Here is a 27,041-nt window from a genome sequence, read left to right as displayed (position 1 = left end):
TAATGAAAAACGGGCTAATACTTGCAGAGGTCAGCTATAAACGACGACCATCGGACAAAAGTGCAAGTTGAAGGGGAATTTGCAGAGCAACGAACCACCCACCATCCATCCAGCAGTAACCCCCACTCCACACACACACACACACACACACACACACACACACATACACACAGAAAAACTAGAAACTCAGCACCCTAGGCAATGTTCGATTAAAGTAAGCCTTGCGACTCATTTCTTGATAGAAACACAACCTATTCCGAAATTATTTTGATACAAATTTCATACACCTCAAGCAGAGAAAAAACAACTTTTGTTTTAGTTGCTTTTAGTTTTAAAGGTTCCACACTAAAAACCTCCATTACTGTAAAAATAGCAACCACATCCGATTGTACACATGAAAATTCAATTAAAAATTGTCAAAAATCCTATTTCAAAATTTTATCAACGGACAAAGTGTGAGTAATATAATAATAGATGCAAATAGATAGAAAAAAAAGCAAAATCTCACCACCAAAACAGAGTCGACAAGGAATACAAATGGCACCCAATCAGCAGAAGGATCCCCAATCGGTGGAGGCGAGCGGAAGGACACCTATGGTACAGCTGACTCGAGCAGAACGGTGAGTACTCCACCTGATTTGTACAAAGATTATAAAGGTAGAAAATTATATTCATTAAGATACGTTTTAAAGTACATATGTGTATGTACACAACAAAAGTGGTACATTTCGCTTAGTTAAGAAGTAGTGACACTTGAAAGGAAATTATGAAATTATGTTAAGTACAATGTCGATAATTCTTACATATCGATTATGATGTGAATATGATTGAGCCATCTCCGAACATCTCTTGAAGGCACGCGAAAAAAATAAAAGAATAGACAACTTCATTGGTAGGAAAATGTCAAAAATTTAGTTAGAATCATGGTTAGATTTCATCCGCTCCAGGCGGGTGCTTGCGCTGGGACTGGGTCGCGTAGAGCTCTTCGAGCAACTTGCGAAACATCTCCGGACTAATATTATTGCCCACACGCATCAGGACAAACCAGTCGCCGAAGCTGCAGTTTTGCAGGGCGCGCTGCAGATGTGACTTGGGCATGAGACGGGCTCTGGCCCGCAGAATGTGGAAGCGTATGCCGCTATTGAACATGGTAATCATGCGGAAGAACAGCTTGAGTCCAGCCAGAAAAGTCATTGCCATAAACCAGACCCACAAGAAGGCAAAGATCTTCTCGTTCAGAATATTTAGGGGCAGTAGGCAGAGGGTATCCATTGAAGAGTCCGATCCGCTAGGCCCGAATCTGACTACCTCGCACTTTGCGCACTTGGGAAAGACGCGCTTGGTGATGCTGCTCCACATCTCCCAGTCGCCAGAGTACACCGCAAGGAAAGCGTCCACATAATGAGTCCAGAAACCTTCAATGAACACATCCAATAGCAGCATGTTCACAATCTGTTGAGAATGAGTTGAATGAGTTACAGGGGGGGGCCACAAATGGTGAGGCGTTGTCTACTTACGCTGATCCCTAAGTTCAGGACCTCGCAAAACACATAGCTGGCAAAGTAGCGAAAGTGTGTCTCCTTGTAGTCGCTCGTAAAGTATTTGACCAGAACACCCAAGTGAGCCTTGCTCCTCTCCTTGCTGACTGCGGTCTGGTGAAAATCCATGCACAGATGCTTTAGGCGGCCGCCCTCCCAGATCTTCCACAAAAATGCCGGCAAATAAAACACAAACGACTGCAGGAGCAGCACTAGAACAACCCACTGGTAATAACGCAGATATCGGCGCTGAGCCATAGGCACTGTTCCTCCCAAACCACCTGCGTAAAGCGAATAAATGTTTTAAGTCACAAATCGAACGCTGATGGATGAACGCATTTTGCAATTCTTACCCGGCTTGCAGCGCTCGTGTCCAAACGGATCAGGCGTGTACGTTATGTTGGTCGATACGTAAGCGCCGTACATCCAGCAATAAGCGTGAATAAAGTCCATGTCATTGTGATCGCGCATGCACTGTATGGGATCGCCAAAGTACTGCTTGGAGGAGAGCAGAAAAGTGCAGGCCAACAGCAGGGCCACCGTGCACTTGGAGTGGATGGTGAAAACGGCATCGTAAATGTGCACCGACTTGAATTGCAAGTACTTAGACAGCGGCTTAACTGCGGCATACATTTTGTGGATCTATATTCAGAGCACTACACACTTTTTTCGTTGATTTCACGCAGCCCTTTTTGCACAAGTTGAAAATAAGGCGCAAAGCACGCGGCGTTCTAACGGTGAGTTTTGGCTTATTGCCATCTCGCTCTTATCTGTGGCAGACGGCATGTAAAAGAACGAGAGACATATATATATAACCGGAATCTTATACCAGCCAGCTTTCGACAGCAAGTAACTTTATTGGCGCTGCTACATGCGGGCACTTTTTGTACTAAATAGGTATTTTTCCACATGTAGTTATTGTGTAGTTACCAGGTAAAAACATAATTTTTTGTCGACCAGGTTCTGTTTAAACCTTATTTCATAAAAAAAACAGTAAGCGGGGTCGTTAAAACTAGCCAATCTTGTAGAACATTTATTTATCAATGGCCTAAAATGATGTCGGCAGAACTAAGGGTTTCATTTAGCTAGAATTATTCAACGGAATCTCTAAATTGAGCAATATGAACGACTATCCTCATTCGTTGTTTCGTTTTGACCTATTTCGCTAAAACCTTTTGTTAAATAAAATCCAATAAAAGCAAGTAGAAAATAGGTTCATTAATTGGTTAAAATTATGTTGGCAGAGCTGAGAGACCTATCTAGCTAGTAATATTCGACGGAATATCATAATCGAGGAATATGGTTTCCAATCCTCGACGGAGAACGATTAACCCATTGCAAGCCAAGGGAGTATTTAATATTTTACCGAAAATAATGCAAATTTTTGCGCAGTTCAGGTGAAAGATATCGTGTTTTTTTTTAAGTTTAGAGGAAAGATGGCATGGATCTACAAGGAGAGTTTACAATCAGTAATATTTTCCGTCATTTACCTCAATTCGTTGAACTTTTTAATAGAGGGTGGTGAAGTGGGCTAAGTTCGATTTCTTATCGATATCCGATGTTTCTCCATGTGCTCAATTTGTTTTGATTGAAAAATCGCTTAAAATTGCTGGATATAAAGACTTAGTAACCTTTTGTGTTGCAGCTTAAAAATCAGGCTTGTCAATATGAAGGAGCAAGTCTCAGCAAAACAGCAGGAACGCAGCGAAAAGAAGAAAAAGAAGCTGGCCGCATTGGCAAATCTGATGGACCTGAACGATCGGGATCGTGTACATGAGGCGGAGCTGGCGAGGAAGCGGGATTCCGAGTCCAAATCAAGCGGCGCCGAGGCTGATCTCACAGATGAGCCACAGACGAACAAAAGTCACCATGAGGCGGAGCGGTCCAGCGGTGTAGAGGCGGCAGACGACGGCTTTTTCACCGTGAGCAGCAAGCGAAAAGTCAAGAATCGGCATACCATCAGAAGCACCCCCGAACAGACCTCGACAGCGGATGCCACAGATGCGGAGACGGTCCACATAGATCAGCCACAGACGAAACGGATTCGCAAAGATGAGGCAGCTGGTGGCGACAGCCTACCCGATGACACGTTGGTTACTCTTAGCGAAGAACAATACAAGGCCCTTTCGGCGGATCTGCGGCGACGCAAGCGGCGACTGCAGGATGTTCCCGCCTTGCGGCTGAGGGAGATGGGGCAGCGTGCGTTGCTGGAGACGCCTCAAGATGCGCGCACGCCCATCTTCCTCAGCGATATACAGAACCTGCTGATGTCGGGCATGATTGGCCAGAAGAGTCCCTGCCGGCCAGACCGGTGGTGCTCCACCGAAAAGTGGGTGAGTCTCTCGCACAGCGTGGTGGTCATCCTGGAGGGCCTCTCCCTGTACCACTACCTCTCCAATGAGAGCCAGTTCGAAGCCACCAATAGGATATTCAACGCGAAGCTGGAGCTTATGCTCCCCCAGCAGGCTGAAGGCATGATTATCGATGAGATCGCTCAGGTATGTACTGCTTTAGGCCTATCCACTGATTGCTAATCGCTAATCGATAATATATTTATGGTTCTTTCCAGATTCCGTTGACCAGTGTGCAAGCCAAGAAGCTAATTGACGAGCACGGTTGCCTGGAATCTGCAGTTGCCCTCAACCAGGATCCCACACTGTTCGTGAGGGGTATTTTCAACATTAGTGGCGAGGGGCCGGGCATGGAGCTGCCTCATCTGCATCCAGATGACAAATTCCCGCGGACCAAACTCCTGCTCTCCGCCCTGCAAATGGTCGACGAGGGCTATCCAATCCCCTTGCAGGGAGAGCTCCACAGCCGCTTCAGGGCCTACAAGTTCACAAAGCCATCGTACAAGCCGGTCAACAACCACAGTCCCATGTACGGCGTGGACTGTGAAATGTGTCGCACTGTGGCCGGGGTCAACGAGCTGACGCGTATTTCCATTGTAGACGAGGAGTACAGGACTGTTTACGAGACGCTGGTGATGCCCGACAACAGGATCGTGGATTACCTTACCCAGTACTCGGGCATTACCGAGGACATCATGAAGCAGGTGACCAAGCAGCTGAAGGATGTGCAGAGGGAGGTGTCAGCACTGCTGCCAGACGATGCCATCCTCGTGGGACAGTCCCTTAACTCCGATTTGAATGCCATGCGGATGATGCATCCGTATGTGATCGACACCAGCGTGTGCTTCAACATGTCCGGAATTCGGAGGCGGAAGAGCAAATTGAAGCATCTGGCCATGACTTTCCTCAAGGAGACCATCCAGGAGAACGAGTACGGCCACGACTCGATCGAAGACTCCAGGGCAACGCTAAAGCTCGTGAAGATGAAGCTCGCTAACAGCATCGAGTTTGGCGACGAGATTATGACCCAACAGAAGCGTCTGCAGGAGATCGCCAATGCCTGCAGCGGCGACAGCATCACGAACAACATGTTTGCACATTCGGCCAAGCGGGACAGGAGGACAGCGATCGTGAATGTGGGAGACCTGCAGCCGCGCCTCAAGGAGATCATCCAGAAGGCCGAGCAGGTCGTCCCCAAAGACACCAGCAGTGCTGTCCTCGTGCACGAGGTGGCCACCACCAAAGAAGCTGTACGAAAAGTCACCGAAATAGCGCTAGAGAACTCTCTGACCATTGCCAATCTCCCAATCCCCGAAGAGGACTTCCTCCTGGATAAAGCTGAACGCAGTGCTGCCAAAATCGACAAGGTCATCGAGCGTCTGTGGAACACAGTGGCCCACAATGGCCTCTTCCTCGTTCTCATGGGCGGCTCGGCAGAGTGCCCCAAGGGTGTGGCCAAAATAGCCATCAAGCGATTGAATGGCACCGAACAGACTAGTGCTCCAATCAACAGTTAGATTCGTGGCCCCACAGCCTGAACTGCATCCCATCAGCCCTGACTTTAATCTAATTTTATGCCCCGGAAATGTCCCACGAAAACCATCGATAGCTTGGATCAAACCGCTGACGCAGCTACAAGACAGCAGTGTCTTAGTGTCTCAAGCAAAATTAAATTAGCCGTACAGCCCAACCTCTGACGTACAATCAATTTCTCCATTCTTTTTTTTTCCTAATCTAATCTAATCCGAAATTACACTGCAAAAATGTAACGAAACTAAAGTTGTAAAATTTACAAATAACCGCAAGAAATCACAAAAATCAAATGTAAACAAATGCAACTGCCTTTTCCTTTGGGGGGAGTGGAATCTAGAAAATGAGAAGACGTGGAGGAGGAGCCCAGAATCGATGGCCCTTAAATATTGCCAAATGTTTTTACCAAATGGTTCGTTCGTTCGGGTTCGACTCCGTAAAGTGAGATTTGACCTAGTTTCTGGTGGTTTGCATTGCCCGATATTTTCCGTTGGCTTTCCCTTCCCTTCCATTCCATTTCCTTTCTGTTGGTCGGTCGGTAGGTCGACGGGTCGGTCGGGCGTTGATAAGAGCTATAAATTTCCTACCTCACACAATACAGCACTCCGTTGTCTAGGGCCCGAAAGAGGCAGCCCTCCCTATGATGCCCACGCACGCACTCTCGCTCGCCTGCTGGCCCGTCTCTCTCCCTCTCTCTCTCTCTTTTTGGAAAGGGAAAGTGTACGAAAGTTGTTGTCCGGGGCATCCGCATCAGTGTCCGTGTCTTATCACACGCTCGAAAATGTTGCGTCTTCTGGCTGCCAGAAGCACGACCTGTGGGTCGGAGAGAGCTCTCCCTCGACACGACACCCACTGCGCATGTCCGGCTGGGGAAAAGCTGCTGAGAATTTTCCCCATGCCCAGCAATAGGGCTGCCAGAAGGCTGCGATTTGGCTGTCGATTGTAATACATGCCCACAATAAGATACAATTTCTGTTGTGTTTCAAAAATTTGGGTTCTAATCTAATTTGTATCCAAACACTTAACGGGATTAATACTGACAAGTTGTCAGTGACAACACTATATGGACGGACCTGGTGGCAACGCCGTGTCGAGAAAGTGGGTATGTTTTCCTTCTGTCTCGCTTTTCTTGTACCTTGCTTTGTTGTTGTTGGTGTTGTTGTTGGTGTGTGTGTTTTTTTTTTGGATTTGGCGCTCTTCGCTCGGAAAAGCGCACACGAAAGATTTTGTTGTATATACGGTTTTCGGCTCTCGAGAGGAGACGTTGTCGTTGGTTGGTGGCTGCCTTTCCCAATTCCGTTTGGCACGAGGCGCGCGCAAAACTCTCGGATTCGGATCGTACTATATTGCATATATATATATTTTCACCACACACCTACGTATGGTATAGGAGGTATATGAATATAGTACATGGGCCAGTGGAGAGTGGAGAGCATAACACGGGCATTACGGGCAGAACGGGCAATACGGGCAATACGGGCAATACGGGTAGTGTGCGGCATTAAATTGGGCATAAACAAATTTGCCCAAAACAAATCGGAACAAAACAAAACAAAACACTAACTAAACAGAATCGAATCGAATCGAATCGAAATCTCGCCAAAATACTCGGTATCTGTTGTCTGCTGTTTGCGGAAATCGGCAGTCAGCAAGGAATATCTTTTGCCGAACTATTTCGAAAATTCTCATTCAGAATTCAGAATTCGGGCCATAAACTCGGGTAAGTCGCGTAAGGCGCAAGGCCCGTGTGTAATTAATCAAAAGTCCATTCGTATATACAAAACATGAGCGAGCAATTGGCTAACATAAATTGTGTATCCATAAGATACACAGACACGCAGGCACACAGCCACAGACACAGCCGCAGCCACAGATACTTTGCCAAGCGAAAGCCTGTTCAAAGGAATTCAGGGAGAACTTTCTCTGTATATGTGTGCCTATGCGGGTGTCTGTCTGTGTGCGGGTGTGTGTGTGTATGTGTGCGTGTGCCCATGTCCGTATAAGCGAGTGGGAAACTCGTTCACTGTGTCAGTGTTTCAGTGTATCATCCGCCACATCAGCTGGGCCTGGCATCCATCGCGCATACGCCGCATTGTCAATTGTTACGAGCCCTCGCGTCCATTCCGCCTCGCCTCTTCTGCCACTTCGCCCTTGGCACCAACTGGTTGCCCAAGCGACCCCAATCCCTTCCTGCTCCCCATTCCTGCCCTGCCGCTGCCGTCCCTCCAACGCATGGATCCCCATCGTCGCGCTCTTGATATTGGCTATTGGCCTAGCCCAAGTCCCATCCCGCATCCCGCTTCCCGCTGCCCACTCCACTCCCCTCCAGCACTCCGCTTTCTTTATTTCCTTTGTCTGCAATTGCAAATTTGTTCGCTGTGGACTTCGTTTTCCCCCGAACTGTTTGCTCCAGTTTCTGTCAGAGGCCACCCCCATGCCCCACTCCATGCCGAACATGGAACATGTTGCGTAGGGTTTTCCTCTCCCTCTCTCTCTCTCTCTCTCTCTTCATCCATTGAGGGTGAGTTTTTCCGCTTTTTCCGTTTTCATGTTTTGTTTGCATTTCGGAAGGCGACGCACCCACACTCCTGGCTCCGGATAAAAGAGAGAGCACCAGGGAAAACCAGGTGAAAGTTTCTGCCAAAAAAAAAAAGTTTTGCTTGTGACGAAACTAAATTCTACGTTTATTGTTTGCTTACTTGGAATATACCTCACTTTATGTACATATATAGCGATTATTAGTTGCTATCCCATAAATAGCAATTTGTTGCTGTTTTAATACGTCAGTTACTTGTCTGATCCAAGCTGGGCTAGCGCCATCCACACCCCAACCTGCATCTGATACCACGTTACAAGAGAATGAATCAGGGGAAAACCAGAAACTGATTGACTAACTGACTGACTGACTGACTGACTGACTGACTGACCAGCTGAATGACTGACGCAGTAGCCTGGTACACTCTTTGTGCACAAAGGCTATGCCCCGGCTATTACTACCCCAATAGTTATTGGAATGTTCTGTCATATTCAGAGTCTGCTGTTACATTTGGAACGTAGCCAAGTGGGCAGAAAAAGTTTTGACTGCGTTTTTGCACGGCATCGCGATCAAATGATGTCATTTGTCTGTCCTGTTCGCAGTCGGACTCATAATCGTAGGTTCCAACTTGACACAAATTGAATTACTTGTCCCGACTCGAGCATTTAACGGGCTTCGAGCGGACTAGAGTCCAACATCCAAATCGCATTTGCTGTGACCCATGTGGGATGTATGACTCTACTCTGGATATTTCCACTCGATTCAAGGTATTTTTTACTTAATTAAAGTTCTACCGAGTGTTTCATAACCACACTCTCTACGACTACCCAATAATGCACCACATTAGGGCGTTCAAATGGGGACCGCGGAGCCATCGCACTTGCTGAACTTTTCAGTGGTCGCTGAAGAATGCGGCAAGTGTTTTATTTTTGAACTATAGAAATATCTTCAGGGCTTGTTTGTGATGCAATTGCCGGCTATATTCCCAGGAAGCAAATTGGGCTGGGTGCGTTTTTTGTTTCCATTTCGGTTATACATAAGTATGTACGTGTCTTCCCATCGATTTCTATCGTCTGTTTATTTATTTGCACTTCTGCTTCTACTTCGGCATCGGCATCGGCTTCGGCTTCTGCGGCGTATTCGGAGATGTTTACCTTTAGCCAACAATGTGAATAATTATGTTAAATTTAACTAATTAAACAGTTTTTCCTCTCGCCCCGGTATGGGGTATACACACAAACACATGTACATGCATAGGTGTGTATGCGTGTATCCGTGTATGTATATTGATTCTGCTCCACTTTGCTCCGATGCTGCTAATTATATTTTTTCCCTTTATGAATGCAAATATTTGATTCGCTCCGACGCCGTGCCCGGCCGTTTGGCCGTCCGGCGACCGTAAACGGGTTTTAATGATCATCATATGCTGGAAATGGGGAAATGGGGCCCACTACAGAGAGCTGCTGTTGTCACGGCTAGGCGTGTTTGGGGAGTTCGCTCGGTGTCCTAGTGTCAAGGTCGTGCGTGAGTCTGTTATGGAGTCGACGTCAGTGTTAACTGTTAACAGTTGTTGTTGTTGTTGCCTTAGTCGTAGGCTTTTCTGGCACGGCTTCCGCTTTGCTGGCACCGCGACTCATTAGCGGTTGACGCTGCCTCAGCAGCCGCCTCAGCCGGCTCAGCCGGCACCCTATGCAGGGCGAGGTAAGATCGAAGACTTTGTGGAGCAACAATATCTGAAAAAATTACCTTCTCCTTTTTAATCTAGTAATATTGGAAAATCACTTACTATAAACTTCGAAAATTATTTGTTTTGATCCAGGTTTATTTCTTGCAACTTTAAGTAATTATAAAAGTACGACAACGCTTACATATACACATACAAATAAAATGGTAAATATAAATCATATAAAGTGGCTCTCGAGGAAAACTTGACTCATATAGTATATGTATGTATCTCTTGTTCCAATCCGCTATAATCTGCTTTCATCTGAACCTAATTTCCTGCTGCAACTTCTGCGGCAAACCTCGTCGAGTGCATGAATACTTGTCCACACACACAAACACACGAACTCGTATGCCTGGGCTCAACCAGGCACCGCCGCAGAGTTGCAGCTTTTGCCCTGCTGTTCTCTCTGTGGCCCTTGCCAGCACCTATCATTGTTGCTATTATTACATGTGTGGTGTAAATGCACGCACTCACACCCAGACACAGATTCCGCAAAAAAAGGTGCACACATACATCCATGGGTATGATTCTGCCTCTACATGTTGCCTTTGCCTTTGCCTCATATTTGCATTGCTTATCAATAATATGAATATCGTGCCTACACAATGGAGCGACGACAATTACAGTTGTCAAATATGTACAACCCTCACACCCACTTGTAGTTCCACTCCCACTCCTACTCCCCACCACCACCACCCACACAATCTTCTTGTTAATAAGAAAGTCCAATAGTCAAATCTTTTGCCAGCTGCAGCTCCCTTAAACTGAGATACGAGTGCCAGTGATATTAATTTCTTTACTGGCCATCTGTCCCCCAAAAATGAGGCTAGTATTCACGGACTTGCGGCTCCCAAACCGACGCAATTTAGTTCATTTCCGGTTGGCCTGCATATAGCTGATATTATTTTTTTGCAATTTAAAAGTTTCCATCAAAAAGGGTTGTTTTTAATCATTCAATTCTATTAATTGTGATTAATTTAGAGAGTATTCCACTTCAAACCCAATGACACTCTCAATAAAATGCAAATTTCTGTCTATTTCTGTGGAAAGAACCACACTAAGATCCACTACTAATACTGGAAATACGATCCCATACCATCATGTGTGGATGGAATGTGGAATCATGCCAGAGTTCGGATATTTCGATTTCGCCTTATGACGCATTATCAAACTTACTGCTGTTGGTGTTGCTGCTGCTGTTGCTGCTGCCGCTGCCGTTGCCGCCATCGCAGGGGCTCCGTCGCCTCGCCGCTGATGTCGATGTAGTGGCCTGCGAGTCCGCTGGAATGGCAGTCGAGTTCTCAAACTCGTGGTGTTCGGTTCGCCCTTAAGGAAAATCGTGAGAGTTCAACTCACTTTCCTAACCAACCTTCCCACCCCCAAGCCACCAACCAAAAAGACAAACCAATTAGTGTGTGATTTACAATATTGGAAATATACTCGTATATGGCAAAAAATAGAGTTCCAAATATAAATACTCGTTTATGAAGAACACCTCCCCCCAACACAACCCAACCCAAACATATCCACAGACAGCGGCAAGCCGAAGTAAACCGCGTTTGATTGATTGATGGAACGAGCCCCGGGCCGATAAGCAAAAGGAACAAAAATACAATAAAGTGTAAGAAGTGCATGATATACATGATAGTAAATGATAATTTGCGATAGGGAATCGAATGACATGCGCTGTAAAGTTCAAGAACGTCTCCGGGCAAGGTCGGGGGCTCTTTATTTACGGTTACGGGTTTACTGGTTAACTGTGGTGCTGGTGGCAGCCTCGAGGCACTCCCCATCGTAAATGCCCACGCCTGGAATCCAGAGCGGTTCAGTGCCATCCATCCATACAACCCACTGATAAAGGAAGCCCATGGAACTTATGACTACCATCCGAGTGCTAATTCGATGCCTGTGCTACACATAAAACTTGAGAATCAGATCAGACCTCTCAGAGCACAGACCCCAGACCCCAGACCCCAGATCCCAGACCCCAAAGCTCAGTGGCAGTGGCAGAGGCAGTGTGCAGATGATAACGCACGACGCTCTGAATCGATGAACAGCCATAAATTTATTTGCATACGATAATTTATTTATTGCACTATCACACACTATCACGTCGGTCGTCACACTTCCCCCCATTGCGGTCTCTCTTTTTCTCTCGTTCTGTTTCCTCTCTGTCCGAGTCTGTCTGAGTCAATATTTAAATATCAGCGCTCATAGAGAGTAACTGGGGGAACTGTTCTCCTTTCCATCACGAGTCGGATGGAGTCGTCAACACTTCGTTTCGCCTTCCTTACAACTGTTCAAACACCGAAGTACGAGTGTCGTCATATAATTTATTTTATTTATAATTATTTTCCCCGCACATTCTTTCTGCGAAGTTCTCTATGTTTGCACTGTTCTTGTGGCATAAACAAGACAAGCAACTACAAATCAAGTGCTGGCCAATGAACCAATTTTTTTGTTTTCAAATACAAATGTCTGAAAGCCCTTCGACAATAGATATGGGTAGTTACCTTTCACATGATCTCAGCTTTTCCAGGGGTGGTTCCAGGGCTGCTCCGTGTAATAACAAGCTTTTATGTGTCTATAATATTATCAAAATGGTTACTAAAATGGCAAGAGATACTATCTGTGAAAGTTGGGGCAGGTCTAGCAGAAGTTTCTTGCGCTGTGATTTATGAAAAGCAACTTCTTAAGCTAAGGAACAACCTTTCCATAAGTTCTTATTGTGAGAATACTATTCTCTACTTATAAAGAACTGTGCCAAACTATCATTGCCTTCATTGAACTTTTATTTTTGTAAAGATAAAGACTGTTGCTTCTATAGAAACCAAATCGATTTAGTATTATATGATATGGGCCTCAAATCAGGGGGCATTACTTCTGTCGCCTACTTGACGTCATAATTAGTCTCCACCGATCAACGTGCCAGTGCCACTGCCCCTGCCTGGATGCTCTTTCCCTTCGCTCCCTCGGGGACGCTGTCACTATCATTGGTTCATATATTTTCGGGGAGGTATTATACAATTTATGGACATATCACGCGGCTTGCTTCGTGATAGGCTGCTTCTGGGTTAGGTTTCGATACGAGAAGTGTTGCCAAAATGATTTATAGTCCTCCGATGATGGATTGCAACCGAACTGGTGGCAATCAAACGATTCAAATATAAGGAAACTGATCCCAGTAGCAGTCCCCTCCCCAAAAGAACTCGGTTCGCCTCGGCTCGGCTCGTTAGCTAATTAGGCGGCACTACTTTAAGATAATGAGTATCACTTATTTATAGTCGAGTGCAAAAATCAGCGATTAAGTTCTGACTCGAACGCTAAACGATTTATGTTGCTGAAGTGTGGCAATCGACTGATAAGGATAAAGATAGCTGCGAGTGGGTCTCGATCATTAACTTGGGGAAAGCACTTGCAGGGCTCTACTTTATGGCACTCTGATAGGTTTCCGAGCGTGGCGAAATGGCCCGCACTCGAAACATGACTAATGGTCAATCCCAATCCTCGTAAAAATATTATCCAGAGTGATTCTGATAAAGAATGTAGTTCCCTGAGGAGACCCTGGGGACCTAATACTCATCCAATACGAGTACTTAACGGCATTTTTTCTTACAGCTCAAGAACAAAGATTGGGTGTTCACTGAGGGCAGGAACACAGAGTTCCGCTGTGGCAATAAATACCGCCAGAAGCGCTTCGATTCCACACTGGAGGAGGCGCTATACAAGCAGAAGCGCATCACCAAATTACCGCTGGTGGGTGGTCCTCTGATCCGCAAGGCTCTGCACATTCGGGAGGAGGATACCGCATCCGAACAGGAACCACAGCCGGTCGACAGCAACAACAACGATCCACAGATACCACAAGTGGGCGACAGCAGTGAGAACAACAACAACAACAAAAACAAAAACAAAACCAACAGCAACGACGCAACAGAGAAGTACAAAATGGTACTGCCGTTCGGTCTCGGCCCCGACGGGCACCACGTGGACGCCATTCACAGTGTCCCGGCGCCCAGTGCCCCACCAGCCCACTCGATGCCCCCGCCATACGCCAAGGGCCAGACGAACATCTACACAGGAGTCCCCGTCATTGTGAATCCCTACATCGACTTCATTGTGGTGAACGGGGACGATCGGTACATGATCCGATGCGAGCGCAAGTCCGTCGTGGAGCGCAGCGTGGAGCTGGCGAAGCTGATACACGCCGGACCCAACAGCGGCCGCAAGAGCGACAACCACTACCAGATCCTCAATGTGGACAAGAACGACTTTGAGCTGGTCGTCCGCTACATGGAGAAGCACTTTATACCTTATCGCGATCACAAACACTTGCTGAAGATCCTGGAACTATCGGATCGCTTTAACGTGCCTGATTTAGTGAGTTCTTCGAGAGGAGATTCCTTGTCTTCTGTTCTTTAACCAAGGCTCTCTTAATTTCAGATCATATACTGCATTCGGGAGCTTGATCTCAGAATTTCCAGTGCCACCGCATTGGATATATTCAAGGCGCTGTGGTTCTACCAGGGCATAGCGCTGACCAACCAGCACCAGACAGTGATCACCACCCAACAGAGTGGCCAACAGCTGGCCCGCAAGCAGGCCTCCAAGGCGAAGGCCGCTGCCAAGCAGCAGGCGGCGGCCAAGGCTGCCCTGGCGGGCGAGAACCCACCCGAGGGGGCCGATGGGGCGCAGCTCAATCTCATACCCAATCCGAATCCCTTCACCACCGAGGACTATGGCGTGGCCCTGCTGCACAACACACTCCAGCTGATCGACATGCACGCGGAGCTGATGCTCTCGATGCCCGAGATCTGCGACCTCCGGTTCGAGGAGCTGGAGACCGTGGTCAAGCGCGACACCCTGCAACTCCGCTCGGAGGTCACCCTGTTCGAGTGCCTGGCCTCGTGGAGTCTGGCGGAGTGCGCCCGCAAGAATATCTTTGGCACTGCCGAAAACCGACGCACTGTGCTGGGACCCCTCTGCCTGACCCCCAGATATCTGCGGATGAGTGCCTCCGAGTTCCGTCGTTGCTGTGAGCGCATCGAGCTTCTCCCACCAGTCGAAATATCTCTCATCAGTGATGCCTTAGAGGGTGAGTCCACAAGTTGATTCGCCCCAAGCTCTGTTTCGATTACTAAAACCTCTGTCAATTGCAGGCAAAAAGCTAAGGAACCTCACCGACCAGCAGGCGGAGCTGATGGAGAAGTTCCGCCAGCCACGTGCCGAATACGCCCGCATGCCAGTCCATCTCAGCGATCGCAGCAGTCCCAAGAACTACCCCAAGAAGATGCGCCGCGCGAACGAGGGCCGCTCCACGGAGGAGGGTTGCTGGGAGAAGCTCGGCATGAATTGCCTCCGTGTCTTTGTCTGCATATTCGACTGATCCGAACAGTCGGACGACGAGGAGGATGACGATGAGGATGAAGACGACGGGGAGGACGAGGAGCAGGATGAGGACGAGGACGAGGATGAGGACGATCCCACATAGACTTGTTGCATTAACGAATATTAGCGCTTATGAACTACATATATACACACATATAGATAGTTAATGATTACGTTAGTCTTACAACAGAAGGGAAGGGTGCAGAGCTGGCCAAAAGTGGCAGTGATTTTATAGCAGCCGTTTCTAACAAAACTATATAGTGTTATTTATATACATATGTACATACTTGCTCGTACCTACATATGTATGTATGTGTGTGTATGTGCGAGTGCATGTATGTGTAGGGGTCGATCGATTCGTTTTTTTGTATTTACCCGCTAGTCAAATGATAACAGAAGAAACTCGTAACCACAAACTTTTATACAACTTTATGCAACGTTTTGTAGCTGGACTCAAATTACGAGTACAAACCAAACAAATACCAAAAAAAAAACTAAAAAAACAAAAACAAGAAGTAAATCTAAGACACGCGGATCTTACATACATACATACATACATATACTATATCGCGCGAGTATCACAGGTCTGTGGATCAGAAATATGTATGTACATCATGAAAATACATCAAGCTACAAGTTAATCAAGCAAACAACAACTAAAACATAAACAAACAAAATTATAGTGCAAATTGTATTTCGGCCCGGCCATAGCAAAAAATAATTATTAATTGTTTAATATACTGTTGTGCAAAATGTAAAAGAAATGGAATTTATTATATACGAAACACACACCAATACATATGTACACACAAAAAACACACACAAATACATATATACGATATATGCAGATATATGTACATACAATATATATATAGAGCAAAATGCGTTGAAACACACCGAAAACTCTGTTGCCGTTAAATCGGCTCTTGGCTTTAACTCCTATAACGAAGTGCTATAGCTAATTCGCATAAATACCAATTACAATCAGATTAGCATTAATCATAGTGAATGAATTACTTATGTAAGCACACACAGATACAGACAGACACACACAGCCACACACAGCCACTCAACACACAAATTGTTAACAGAATTATGCATTTTATTAGTTAATGTCTAGATCAAAGAGCGCCGCCTCGAATTCTTTTTGCCTAAGTTGCGATATGGAAAACTCACACGCTTCAATCGCAAGGACAGCAAGGAAATCTCATCAACCATAGACAAGAAGATTCAAGCAAAAAAGTAGTTAAACAATAATTAATAAAAACGTATGTACACAATTTTTTTAAACAGTACTAAATGAGATGGTGTTTTTTTTTCAATGGGTAGAACGATGAAAGCTCAAAAAGGGCATTGCAGAGGTGGATTGGATCACCCTTAAAGCTTCCCGGAGGAAAGCTCTGCAAAAGCAATGTTTGGAACCCAAATAAAAGAAAGCTTTGCGGAGACTTTTACCATGGAGGAACAATTTGCAAGGGGTGGTACAAGTATTTATACATACATACATAGATGGATATGTAAATATATTTTGGATTTTACAAGACTGCTCTTCTCAAACGACTCGACCGATTTTTGTTTTATTTTAGTAGCTATACGAATATGTTATTAACTACTTTTCGACTTCTTACCGCCCACCATTTTTAAGCTGGATTTTAGTACGTGATTATGGAATATTCCATTCATCCGAAAGTGCTGATTGATGGTATGTGTTGCGGATCAGGAAAAGTGCAACTACATAAAATTGAGACACCACCAGAAGCCGTTCAATGCTAATCGGCACGAATCCAGATTCAAGCCAGTTCCTGCAGTCCATTCGCACATTCAACTCATGCGTTCAAATGTCATCTTTTGGAGCAACAGAAATAGTTGACAAGACTGCGGAAAATGGTTTGCCGGGTCAGCTAGTACTCGTATACAATCTCAACAAAATACATGTTATAGTTACTAACTATTCCGAAATGTACACAAATTATCTCTGGTACATCTCTGTCACTCCTGCATCACCGCTTATTGAATCCAACTGTCCCCCCAGTCCGGGGACTGCCACATGCTGCTATCGCTGGATAAGCTTACCAAAGTCTAGACGCTCGGACGGAATGTACTCCATGGTCAGGCCACACACACACACACCCACACCCACACCCACACCCACATACATACTCGCTCGTTTTGGGGTACCATAGCGTTATCGTAGTTTACATTTGGGGGCTTACCACAAATGCACTCAAGCAAGTCCGAGCTTTCTCCTAGCTCTAACTCGAACCTAACCCTCCCCTACTTCCCACTCGCATGTGCACACAAATGCAATATAATAATAACAGGAAACCACCCCCACATACACACACACACACACACATACACCCGCATGTTCGCTCGTACTCGTACTCTGCACTTGCCCCTCAAGCGTTGCAGAATTTATGATTTTATTTCACGCTTGCTTTTCATTAACATTCTTCTTACGGCACAGCCCTTTTTCTAGTTTTTTCGTTTTTGTTGCTGTTGGGTTCGTGGCCAAAAATTATAAGTTCTTGTTGTTTTTTGCTGGCTGTTGCTGCTGGTAATGTTGTTGGGTAATTTCCCGCTCTTGTTGTGGGCTGTCTGACGCTTGTTAACCTTTTCCAAGTTGAATTTTCCTTTGGCCTGCATTTTTTCCGTTTGCATCTGCTTTCTTTTCTGCTAATTTTGTGCATACAGACGACGGCGGTGGACAGGGAACAGGGAACAGGGAACAGAGAACACGCTTCGGTCGTGGAGTGAAATCTCCGCCAAAAGTTATGCACCAGTCGCCGTGGAGCGGCAGCATGGTAGGAACGAATATGTAGCAGTGCCACACATTTTCTATTTTTTCCTAGGAACTTTCAGGAGGAGCTGAGCGGAGCGACTGGTGCACTGCCCGCAGCCTGTCGTCGTCGTCGTAGTCTGACCGCATATATAATTATTTCATATATGAAACATGAGTGGGGTGTGGAGTGGAGTGGACTGGAGTGGAGTGTGGTCGGGAGGCCCTTGCTCTCAAGGCATTTTTCGCATATTTTTTCCAGAGGAATCAGCAAAAGTGAATTAGTGCAGAGAGCGGGAAAGCGGAAGAGCGGTAGAGCGGTAGAGCGGTAGAGCATGGGAACCTGCAATGCAGTTGGCCACCTAATGAAAATTGTTGTGAAATAAATCATTTTAAATAATTTTCTACTCTCCATGGCTCTCCATGTGTCTGCCCCTCAGCTTTGTGTGTATCTGTGCGCAAGTGTGTGAGTATGTGGTATGCAATGCTTGTGTGTGTGTGTGCTGGCTTTCTAAAGTTTAAATTGAAATGAAAGCCAAGTAGCTGCAATGGACTTTACACTTTGCCTGTTACTTCAGCCGTGGCTAACTTTTTTGCAGCTTGCTAAATTGCGCTAACTGACCAAAGCGGAAGTTTCAATTACACCAACCATATACCAACACACTGACACACGCATACATGCACACATGCAAAGAGGGGAAGGAGTGAGAGGCAAGGCCAGTGCAAACAGAGCATGCCTATGGCAATGGCTTTCCCTTTGGTCCTAACAGCATTGACCTACACAGCGTATGCGTGTGCTGATATGACGCATACGCCCCCATGAGCCCATTGGAGCCCCCCTGCTCCAGCCCCAGTCCCAGCCCCAGTCCCGGTCCCAGTCCCTGACCAACTCTGTAACCAAGGCCACAAATCTGTGTTGCAGCGGTGTTAGAAGCGGGTGGGCTTCTGTGTGTGGCTAGAGCTGTGACCAAATTATAGCCCAAAGTTGGAACATTACTTGCAGCAACAGCAAAGACTTTTCATACCTTGTAGTTAATACCCTCTAATTATGTTGCTTAAACTAAAGGTGTATTGGTCGAGCTAGGCTGATGATTTGTATTGATTTGGAGTCATTTGTAGATGTACAGTTGATGAGAGCAGAGTGAAAGGATTGCCCAACGCTAGACACCCACCAATCCTTGGCCTGATGTATCCGCCCTTCAGTCTTATACCCCGCACTGACTTACTGCCACTTTCGCCGTGTCTTGAGGGTATTGCAGAGTCCACAAAACTGCCATCAGCTCTAGCTCTGACAGGACCAACAAAGTGAACCTAAAACGGATATTACTTTATCAAGCGGCATAAAAAATGAGTCCGCGTAGATGCCGACTCCCAGGAAAGTGGGAACGGACGCAGCAAAGTGGGTGGGGGGGCGGTGGCGACGCAGTGGGGCAAAAGGAAAAAAGTCGGAAGCAATCAGCGAAATTTATTGTAGAGTCTCCTTTTTGGCGTAACTGATGAAGTGAGAAGCTGAAAGACAGTCGAGGCCAAGTCGCGGCAGCCAATACAGATGGGGTGGATGTGGATGCGACGGCGGTGCGGGGCTGAAGCGACAGCTGCTACTAACTGAAAGTGCTAGCCACCCACTGGGGAAGCTCCCTCGGCACTCCCGCTCCTTCCTCTGTCACAGAGCCATCACTTTGGGTTGGCTTCGTATTCGCGGCGTGCTGCTTTTTATTGGTTTCTTTTTGTGCTTTTAGCGGAGGCAAACGCCTAAATATAAAACCAGTTGGGAGTCTACTTATATACCGCTTACAACGACCCACACACACACACACACACACACACGCACAACCGTATACAGAGACAGAGCCAGATACTGATACAGAAACACAGACAGAGACACAGATACTGATACTCACACAGCCATCTGCAGAGCGATTTGAATGCAAATGTTGCAGCCGGAAATGAAACCGACAATGCCACTTATTTATCTTTGTACTTGCGGCTTTGATTTTGTTGCGGCTTTAAGAACTGCCTGACAAAGTGCTTTGTTTGAGCGATTTAATTAAACGCTTTAACTTTGTTGACTTAGGCACTCGGATAAATGGTAATTTATAATTAAATAGCCCTGGCTTACGGCTTACAGCATACAGCATACAGCCACGCAGAAAAGAGCGTAGAAAAAAACCCAATTAAAATTTATAAACGTTTGCATTAAATAATTGCATGAAAGCAAGTTTGTTTGCGAGCTTATTAAACATAAAAAGGAAATCAAACCAAAGACGTTTCTATCCCCAAGACCTTTTCCCTTTCCGCTGCTCGAGAGCCATGAAAATCGCAAGTCATAAATGTTAAAATTATGCCATCCTGAAGAGCAGGAAATGAGAGCAGAGGAGCTAAACAGCACAGCAAAATACACAGCACACCATAATGCAGAAAACACAGGAGAAAGTGCGGAAAGTTCGCCCCCGAGAGTGAGGGCGGATCGGATGAAAGAAATATTCATTGATTTTCTTAATTAAAAAATTTCACCATTAGCTTTTATGTTTATTGGCTCTGCCCCCCTGTCCACTGTCCCCCTGTCCCTCTTATCGGCTTCTGGCTCTTCGGATTACTCCTCTAACTGAGGGTTAAGTCGGGAGTTGTGGCCATTGTCCGTGTTTCCTACCATTTCTGTTTCTCTTCTTTTCTCAAAGTTTTTTTTTACTTTTTTTTATTTCATTCCTGCTAGCATTTCCTGTGCGCATTATAAACTAATTACAGATTATGACGAAATCGTTCGCCATGAGACCCCCGTAATATGCTGACTGGGAGAGGGGGAGAGGGGTGCGGACAGCAGAGAACGAGTAGTGCAAAGTTAGAGCTGCTGCCGCTGCTGCTGCTGCTGCTCCGATGGGTTCCTTCATACTCGGCGCACTTAAGTTTGTTTGGAAAATTAAAGCCTGTTAATGAGATTTCATTTCGCGAGAGAGCGCGAGGCGGAGGAAAGCACGGAACGGGCGCGGGTGCGGAAGCGGGTGCGGGCACCCAGATTGAACGGAATGGAGCGACTCCGGGCCGTGATGTTGGTAATGGCGCGTAATTGACAACGTAATGAGATTTGTTAAAAGGATTGTTCGTCCAAATCATTCGTAATTACCAAAAACAAAACAAAAAAAAAAACATAACAGAGCAGAACATCGCGAACAAGTTGGGGAAAAACCTCACAAAATGTTAAACCTCTCATTATGCGAGAGTCAACTCGAAAGACGAGCAGATGCCGCTGTGGCATGCCCCGGATCATCTGCTGCTTCATCCTCGTGCTGTTATCAATTATGCAGCCGCCCAAAAAGCGCCAGCATAACGTAAACAAACGTTTAACCACCGCCAGGAGGAGATGCAACAAAAGCAACAACTTGCAACAGCGACTGCGACTACGACAACTTGCTACTTGTGCGGCATCCAACATGCCGTCTGCAGTAGGTCAGTTACAGCATCCACGCCACGCTCTCTCTCTCTCTCCTTCGCCGACGCTCGTTCAGCCTCTCCTTCTGGGCTTTGCAGACACACACGAGCGGGGCTGTTCGGGTTTTTAGTACAAAGAGCACAGCATCCCTTGTGGCGCTCTCCCGAGCGACAAAGCGACATTGTGGCCGTGTCGCCCGGGCGCTCGCTGCCTCGGCTCTGGGCCTCGTATTACTAGGCAGCTTAGGTGTTTTTTAGTGCTGATTACAACGCGTTGCCGTTTGGTTCAAGTGAGCGGATGAGCAAAGGCGAGACGAGAAATTCCTTCGATTGGGGCACATCTCAAAGCAGCGCCAAAGGCGGGCAGGCGGCCCGAAGTCCGAAGTTAAAGTCCAGCGAATCGCTACACTACAGTTCGCATTTAAAGTCAGATTATTTTTTGTGTCAACTAGGTAGTCCCGGCAACACTCGAAATACTTCAATTTTTTAATGTTTAGCGTTTCAACGTTGACAAAAACTATCAGAAAATATCATAATTACTATTAGTAAATCAACAAATATTCAGTTAGTGATTTAAGCTGAAGTGAACCTTTTTTTTGAGACCACTTTGATACTGCTCCTATAAGTAGCAGCACATTTTTTTCTCCTGCCAGTGGAAACTTTTCAAGCGAAAACCCTCAAAAAATATAACAACGTGAAGCCCCAGCGTAATGGGCAACCAATTTGAGTAACAAATAAAAGATATACTCTATCCATTGCATGGGCATAAAAAATACACGAAAGTAGAAGTGGAAAAAACTTGGAAAATTGCTACAACAACAACAACAACAAAATACAAACGCAAAATGCATTCGAGGCTAAAATTCTTGGCATATTTACATTTAATATGCGCCGGCAGCATTTGCTGGCTGGAATTCAGTGCCGCCCAACAGCAGCAGCAGCAGCAGCAACAAACGGCATCGTTAACCGAGAAAATACCATTAGGTGAGTCTCAAAAGCGTCGCACAGGAGGCAGCCAACAGCCAACAGCCAGCAGACCATGGCCTGGCACTCACTGCGGAACAACATAAGCACGGCCCGAGGCGGCAGCTAAGGCTGGAACAGAAATTGTCACTGCCATTGGTGCACTTGGTGCTAGGATTTTGCTACAATGTATAGCCGTTAGTCGTTGTTGTTGCTGGAGTGCCTGTTTGTGTGCTTGTGTGTGTCTGTCATTGGTGATTCCCGGAATGGGTTCGGGTTCCTGAAATACTTTTCGTAACTCGTTGGGGAAATTGTCCACAACTGATGCATGCAGATTATCCCCAACCATCTTCCGCAATGGGCATGGGGAAGCATTACAATTTTGGTGGTTTTCTCTGAACTCTGCCATGGGGAGTACTTCCTGTTATACGAGTACTAATTTGTAGCTTTCCGAGAACCTCCAATTTTTCTTATATTTTTGTGCGATTTTTCTATGAATGTCCTAGCACCGCACACCGTTCATTTCAAGTTGAAATTCTTTTCCAGAACTTTACTGGCTTTTTTTATTTTCTGCTGTCTTTTCGTTATTTTTATTGCACGATGGCGCTTCAGTCATTGCACCTGCAGTCATTTTGGTTCTGTATATATATGTATATGTATATAATCGTATAAGTATTCGTACCTGTACGTATGGTGGCTGCTAATGTGACAGTCATGCTGACTGGCTTGCACTCAAATCCTGCTTCCTGGCTGCTTCTCTTGCTCCTGCTCCTGCTCCTGCTCCTGGCTACTAGGCTTCACACCTGCACAGGCACGTTAGCACGAGAGCACGAGAGCGCGGGGGGCACCCAGCAAAAGCGCAGCACAAAATTGCTGCATCAACACTTCGTTTGCGCTTTTTGTTGCTGCTACTTGTCTCTGGCTCTGGCTCTGGCTATGGCACTGGCACTGGCTCTGTATCTGTATCTGTGTGTCCTCCATCTGCATATGTGTGTGGTGCTTGGCGCCTGTGTGTGGGTGTGGGTGCAACATTATGCTATCATTTGTGTAAATATTTGCCCTGTGCGCTCTCGTTTAATATTAACAGGACCGTGTCAAAAGCTGCCTAAATATTTAACGAAGCAAAAAATATTTTCCCCCAAGCTTCTCATTCTCATTGCATATCTCTCTGCCTCTCTCCCCACAGGTGCCATCTTTGAGCAGGGTACAGATGATGTGCAATCAGCCTTTAAATATGCAATGCTCAATCACAATCTGAACGTTAGCTCCCGGCGCTTCGAGCTGCAGGCGTACGTAGATGTCATCAATACGGCGGATGCATTCAAATTATCCCGACTGAGTATGTGTTTCATCCGCACCATCTGCAGATAAAAAACAAAAACGAAAATCCATTACACAATACATAGAACCCATTAATTATGTGCATTTTTTATTGAAAATTGGTTTTACTTCACATTTCCACTCCGCACGTCCGCACTGTACAACACTGTTCACTGTACACTCCAAGCTGCAATTTAATTGTGCGCTCTGTGCTGCTGCTCCTGCCCCTGTCCCTGCTCCTGTTCCTGTTCCTGCTCCCGACCTAGACACTGTCCCAGACCTACTCTCCATCTGTTCTCCCACCCAGCATATCATTCCAGCACATCACATCCTTCCATTCTCTCACATTGCACTACAATCAATTTCTCACTACACTCCTCTCCACACTCCACAATTCCACACTCCACCATTCCACCATTCTTTCATGCTGCAACCGAAACTGTTGCCATTCCAATACTCCTACCAAAATGAAACAAAACGAAAGAAACACAAAAAGAATTTATTACTGTAACCTCCAGTTTGCAATCAATTCTCGCGCGGAGTCTACTCAATGCTGGGCGCCGTATCGCCGGACTCCTTTGACACATTGCACTCCTACTCGAATACGTTCCAAATGCCATTTGTGACGCCATGGTTCCCCGAGAAGGTAAGTCCTGAAGCGCACCCTATGAAAGAACAGAACAGAACAGAACAGAAAAGAAAAAACTGTCATATGTAATTGATTTCTGTGTCGCTCTGCGCAATTATTTACATTTTGTGGTTTCGATGCGAGTGAAGGGGTGCAAGTGCGCACTGGGATGGAGATGGGGATGGAGATGGGGATGGGAATGGGGATGGGATTGGGGGTTTGATAAACTCAGTTATGCGTTAATGAAGGTTGATGAAACAAAGGCAAAGTTTTAGGGTCGAAGCCAGAGAGTGGGTGGCGCTTACACAATTGAATTATGCCTGAGTGTGTGTCTAAAGTAGTTTATTTTCCACATCAAAGTATTAGAGAACTTCAATAATTAACTGCAGGTGAATTTAGTTGTTTAAGAATCTACAACTAAATATTAAAGTGTGTTTCTGTTGACAAAATGATGCGGAAACTACACTGACATAAAAATGGCAATGTCACACCGAGCACACCCATATTTAAATAAAATTAAGTGGTTGTTAAACACAAATACAGCACGTAGTAAAATGAAATAGAACTTACATTGATTTGAATACATAGTAAATGAGTCAAAAAGTGTTTTTAATACGGCACATATTTAATTGCAATATTAATTGTTTTACATTTGTATAAAATGTATTTAATTAATTCCAAAATGTATGTGAAAACACATTTCAAATCTCGGGTCCAAATTAATGGCATAAATATTTAAATCTTAGTGAAAGTATAAAAATTTCAGGGCTTTTTTCCTGGCTGTATGTGTGTCAATTACCATAAAATTACACATCGAAGAAAGTTCTTACAGAAAATATACCTATCTCTGCAGGCCTGACACTAAACTACTGAATATTTTGACACTGTTTTTGAAAAATGTGGCATTTTTATAGTATGCAAATTTTTGAGATATGCAGATTTTCCAAATTTATGTCTAAAACTTAAGCCAAACACGAGTTTTGTTTGCCAAAAATGATTAAAATTCATTTAAAAGTTTCAAATTGAAACATAAGAACGTTTTATTTCTTTCGGTTGAAATAGTTTATCACTATTAATATATTTTCTATAATGCCTTTTGAGGCTCATATGCTTCTACAGAATTCTGGATGTGGTCAAGAAACCGTAAAGAGCACAGCAGAACAAATTGAGAAACATAAGTAGACAATAAAAAGACATCGATAGACATCGGTCACATTAATAGAAGTGCAAATATTGAGAGCAGAACACACGGTCCGAAAGAAATAGATGTGCCAATATACTAGTAAGACCATCGGTGACAAGCAAACATGTACATACTCGTTTGTTTTAGGAAATCAGGTCACACTAAATCAGCACTAATTTACTTATTAGTACTCGTATTAGTCATTATACCCAAGCCACCTTTAGCTTTCCTCGACTGTTGGCCGGGTTTTCACATGAAATTTAGTTTTCCATTTCGGTATTTCCAATTACCAATCCTAATTGGCTGGGATTGCAACCTCCACCTACTCCTGCCCCTACTCCTGCTGCTCCTCCTTCTCCCCGCAATCACTGGGTGGTTCAAGAATTTTGTCAACTTTTATAAAAATGAAGTCATTGCCTAAAGTGGAGCATTGGGTATCGTTCCGGGTTCGCAGTTCACAGTTCAGACAGCTTCCCCCCAGTGCCCTCCGTGCTCTCCATGCTCTCTGCTGTTGTCCTCAGACAGTGCACTAAATCAAAGCTCAAGCACAAATCATAATAATTGTAATTTGAAGAAAATTTACTACCAACAACAGCTATGGAGACACAGCGACAGAGAGTGCTTGTTGTTGTTGGTGATGCTACTGTGGCTGTTGGCGGTGCCATAGTCTGTAGATGTGGATGTGGATGTGGATGTACGAGTAGCTGTTGCTGGTGTTGTTGTCACTTGCGAAACAAAAAGCCAAACCAAACGCTCCACTCCACTCCCATCCGCATTCCACACTCCACACTATGCTCCAATCCGCTCCACAAGGCGGAAGACAATGCCAAACGAGCGACGAAGACTCCTACACTCGCTTTCCCATACAGCGGGAGCACAAAAAAATTTATGACACGCTCTTGGCCTCTTTTATTTCAATCACTATAAATCAAGATATGGCGGCGGGGGCCAAGGCAGCCAGCAACCGAAGGCACCAGCATCAGCATCAGCACAAGCACACATATTCGTATAGACTGCGCATTTGCGTGCTCCTCGGGGCAGGCTATACTCTGTAGTGTACGAGTATGTGTGTGAGTGTGTGTGAGTGGAGCTAAACGGAAGCGAGTATCTGTGTGTATATCTCTTTGGATGTATCTGCTTGTTGGCGGAGCCACCTCTTCCTCCATCGTTCCTCCTGCTGCCTCCGCCTTTGCCTCCGCCTCCGCCTCCGCCAATGGATAGACTTACATGACGCTGGGAGGGCGCAAAGCGGAAACGCGTTTCATTTTATTATTGCTTCATGTAGCGTACACATTACATTGTTACATCCAGTTCATGGCCTTTCTCTCTGGTTTTGCATACTTTTAGGTGCTTACACCCTCGTCGGGTCTGCTGGATTTCGCTATCAGCATGCGTCCGGATTACCATCAGGCGATTATCGATACCATCCAGTACTACGGCTGGCAGAGCATTATTTATCTCTACGACTCGCACGACGGTGAGTATTTCCCCCTCATATTCATAAAAAGGGAACACACACATTATCCCTGCGTGTATTTCCTTTGTATTCATTTCATTTCATTTGACTTTCATTTCCCTTTAAACAAATAAAGCGTCAAACAGGCAGAAGGGTTATGGCAATATTGCTGCTGGGGATTAACTCTATTCTCTATGCTCTATTCCTAGTCCTATAG

General features: G+C 45.6%; 4 protein-coding genes across 4 annotated transcripts; 3 read left to right on the top strand and 1 right to left on the bottom strand.

The window, feature by feature from the left end:
- The first annotated feature begins 519 nt into the window (after nt 1-519).
- LOC6601692 (small RNA degrading nuclease 5) lies at nt 520-5,722 on the top strand. Its single transcript, XM_026991781.1, has 3 exons — nt 520-620; nt 3,184-4,036; nt 4,108-5,722. The coding sequence occupies exons 1-3, from the start codon at nt 538-540 to the stop codon at nt 5,404-5,406; spliced, it is 2,235 nt and encodes a 744-aa protein (XP_026847582.1). The 5' UTR covers nt 520-537; the 3' UTR covers nt 5,407-5,722.
- LOC6601691 (innexin inx4) lies at nt 653-2,251 on the bottom strand. Its single transcript, XM_002026689.2, has 3 exons — nt 1,892-2,251; nt 1,518-1,819; nt 653-1,452 (listed from the first exon to the last, which is right to left on the bottom strand). The coding sequence occupies exons 1-3, from the start codon at nt 2,169-2,171 to the stop codon at nt 928-930; spliced, it is 1,107 nt and encodes a 368-aa protein (XP_002026725.1). The 5' UTR covers nt 2,172-2,251; the 3' UTR covers nt 653-927.
- A 728-nt stretch (nt 5,723-6,450) lies between the features above and the next one.
- On the top strand, nt 6,451-15,880 carry LOC6601693. The gene is made up of 4 exons (XM_026991742.1): nt 6,451-6,521; nt 13,300-14,061; nt 14,125-14,776; nt 14,841-15,880. The coding sequence occupies exons 1-4, from the start codon at nt 6,483-6,485 to the stop codon at nt 15,065-15,067; spliced, it is 1,680 nt and encodes a 559-aa protein (XP_026847543.1). The 5' UTR covers nt 6,451-6,482; the 3' UTR covers nt 15,068-15,880.
- A 6,239-nt stretch (nt 15,881-22,119) lies between these two features.
- LOC113566411 (glutamate receptor 1-like) lies at nt 22,120-27,041 on the top strand. The gene is made up of 5 exons (XM_026991855.1): nt 22,120-22,258; nt 23,424-23,576; nt 24,076-24,203; nt 26,716-26,845; nt 27,034-27,041. Exons 1-5 carry the CDS (start codon nt 22,120-22,122, stop codon nt 27,039-27,041), a joined length of 558 nt encoding a protein of 185 aa, XP_026847656.1.

This window comes from Drosophila persimilis, unplaced genomic scaffold (genome assembly GCF_003286085.1).
Source record: "Drosophila persimilis strain 14011-0111.01,24,50 unplaced genomic scaffold, DperRS2 tig00000686-arrow-arrow-pilon, whole genome shotgun sequence".
NCBI classification, from domain to species: Eukaryota; Metazoa; Arthropoda; class Insecta; order Diptera; family Drosophilidae; genus Drosophila; species Drosophila persimilis.
This window is presented reverse-complemented; position numbering and strand designations above follow the sequence as displayed.

Coding starts and splice junctions, on each gene's coding strand:
- LOC6601692 (XM_026991781.1), top strand. CDS start 538: ATGGCACCCAATCAGCAGAAGGATCCCCAATCGGTGGAGGCGAGCGGA. Junction 621..3,183: donor CAGCTGACTCGAGCAGAACG/GTGAGTACTCCA, acceptor TTTGTGTTGCAG/CTTAAAAATCAGGCTTGTCA. Junction 4,037..4,107: donor TTATCGATGAGATCGCTCAG/GTATGTACTGCT, acceptor GGTTCTTTCCAG/ATTCCGTTGACCAGTGTGCA.
- LOC6601693 (XM_026991742.1), top strand. CDS start 6,483: ATGGACGGACCTGGTGGCAACGCCGTGTCGAGAAAGTGG. Junction 14,062..14,124: donor GCTTTAACGTGCCTGATTTA/GTGAGTTCTTCG, acceptor TCTTAATTTCAG/ATCATATACTGCATTCGGGA. Junction 14,777..14,840: donor CATCAGTGATGCCTTAGAGG/GTGAGTCCACAA, acceptor TGTCAATTGCAG/GCAAAAAGCTAAGGAACCTC.
- LOC6601691 (XM_002026689.2), bottom strand. CDS start 2,171: ATGTATGCCGCAGTTAAGCCGCTGTCTAAGTACTTGCAATTCAAGTCG. Junction 1,820..1,891: donor ACACGAGCGCTGCAAGCCGG/GTAAGAATTGCA, acceptor CGCTTTACGCAG/GTGGTTTGGGAGGAACAGTG. Junction 1,453..1,517: donor TCCTGAACTTAGGGATCAGC/GTAAGTAGACAA, acceptor CATTCTCAACAG/ATTGTGAACATGCTGCTATT.
- LOC113566411 (XM_026991855.1), top strand. CDS start 22,120: ATGCATTCGAGGCTAAAATTCTTGGCATATTTACATTTAATATGCGCC. Junction 22,259..23,423: donor AACCGAGAAAATACCATTAG/GTGAGTCTCAAA, acceptor CTCTCCCCACAG/GTGCCATCTTTGAGCAGGGT. Junction 24,204..26,715: donor CGCCATGGTTCCCCGAGAAG/GTAAGTCCTGAA, acceptor GCATACTTTTAG/GTGCTTACACCCTCGTCGGG.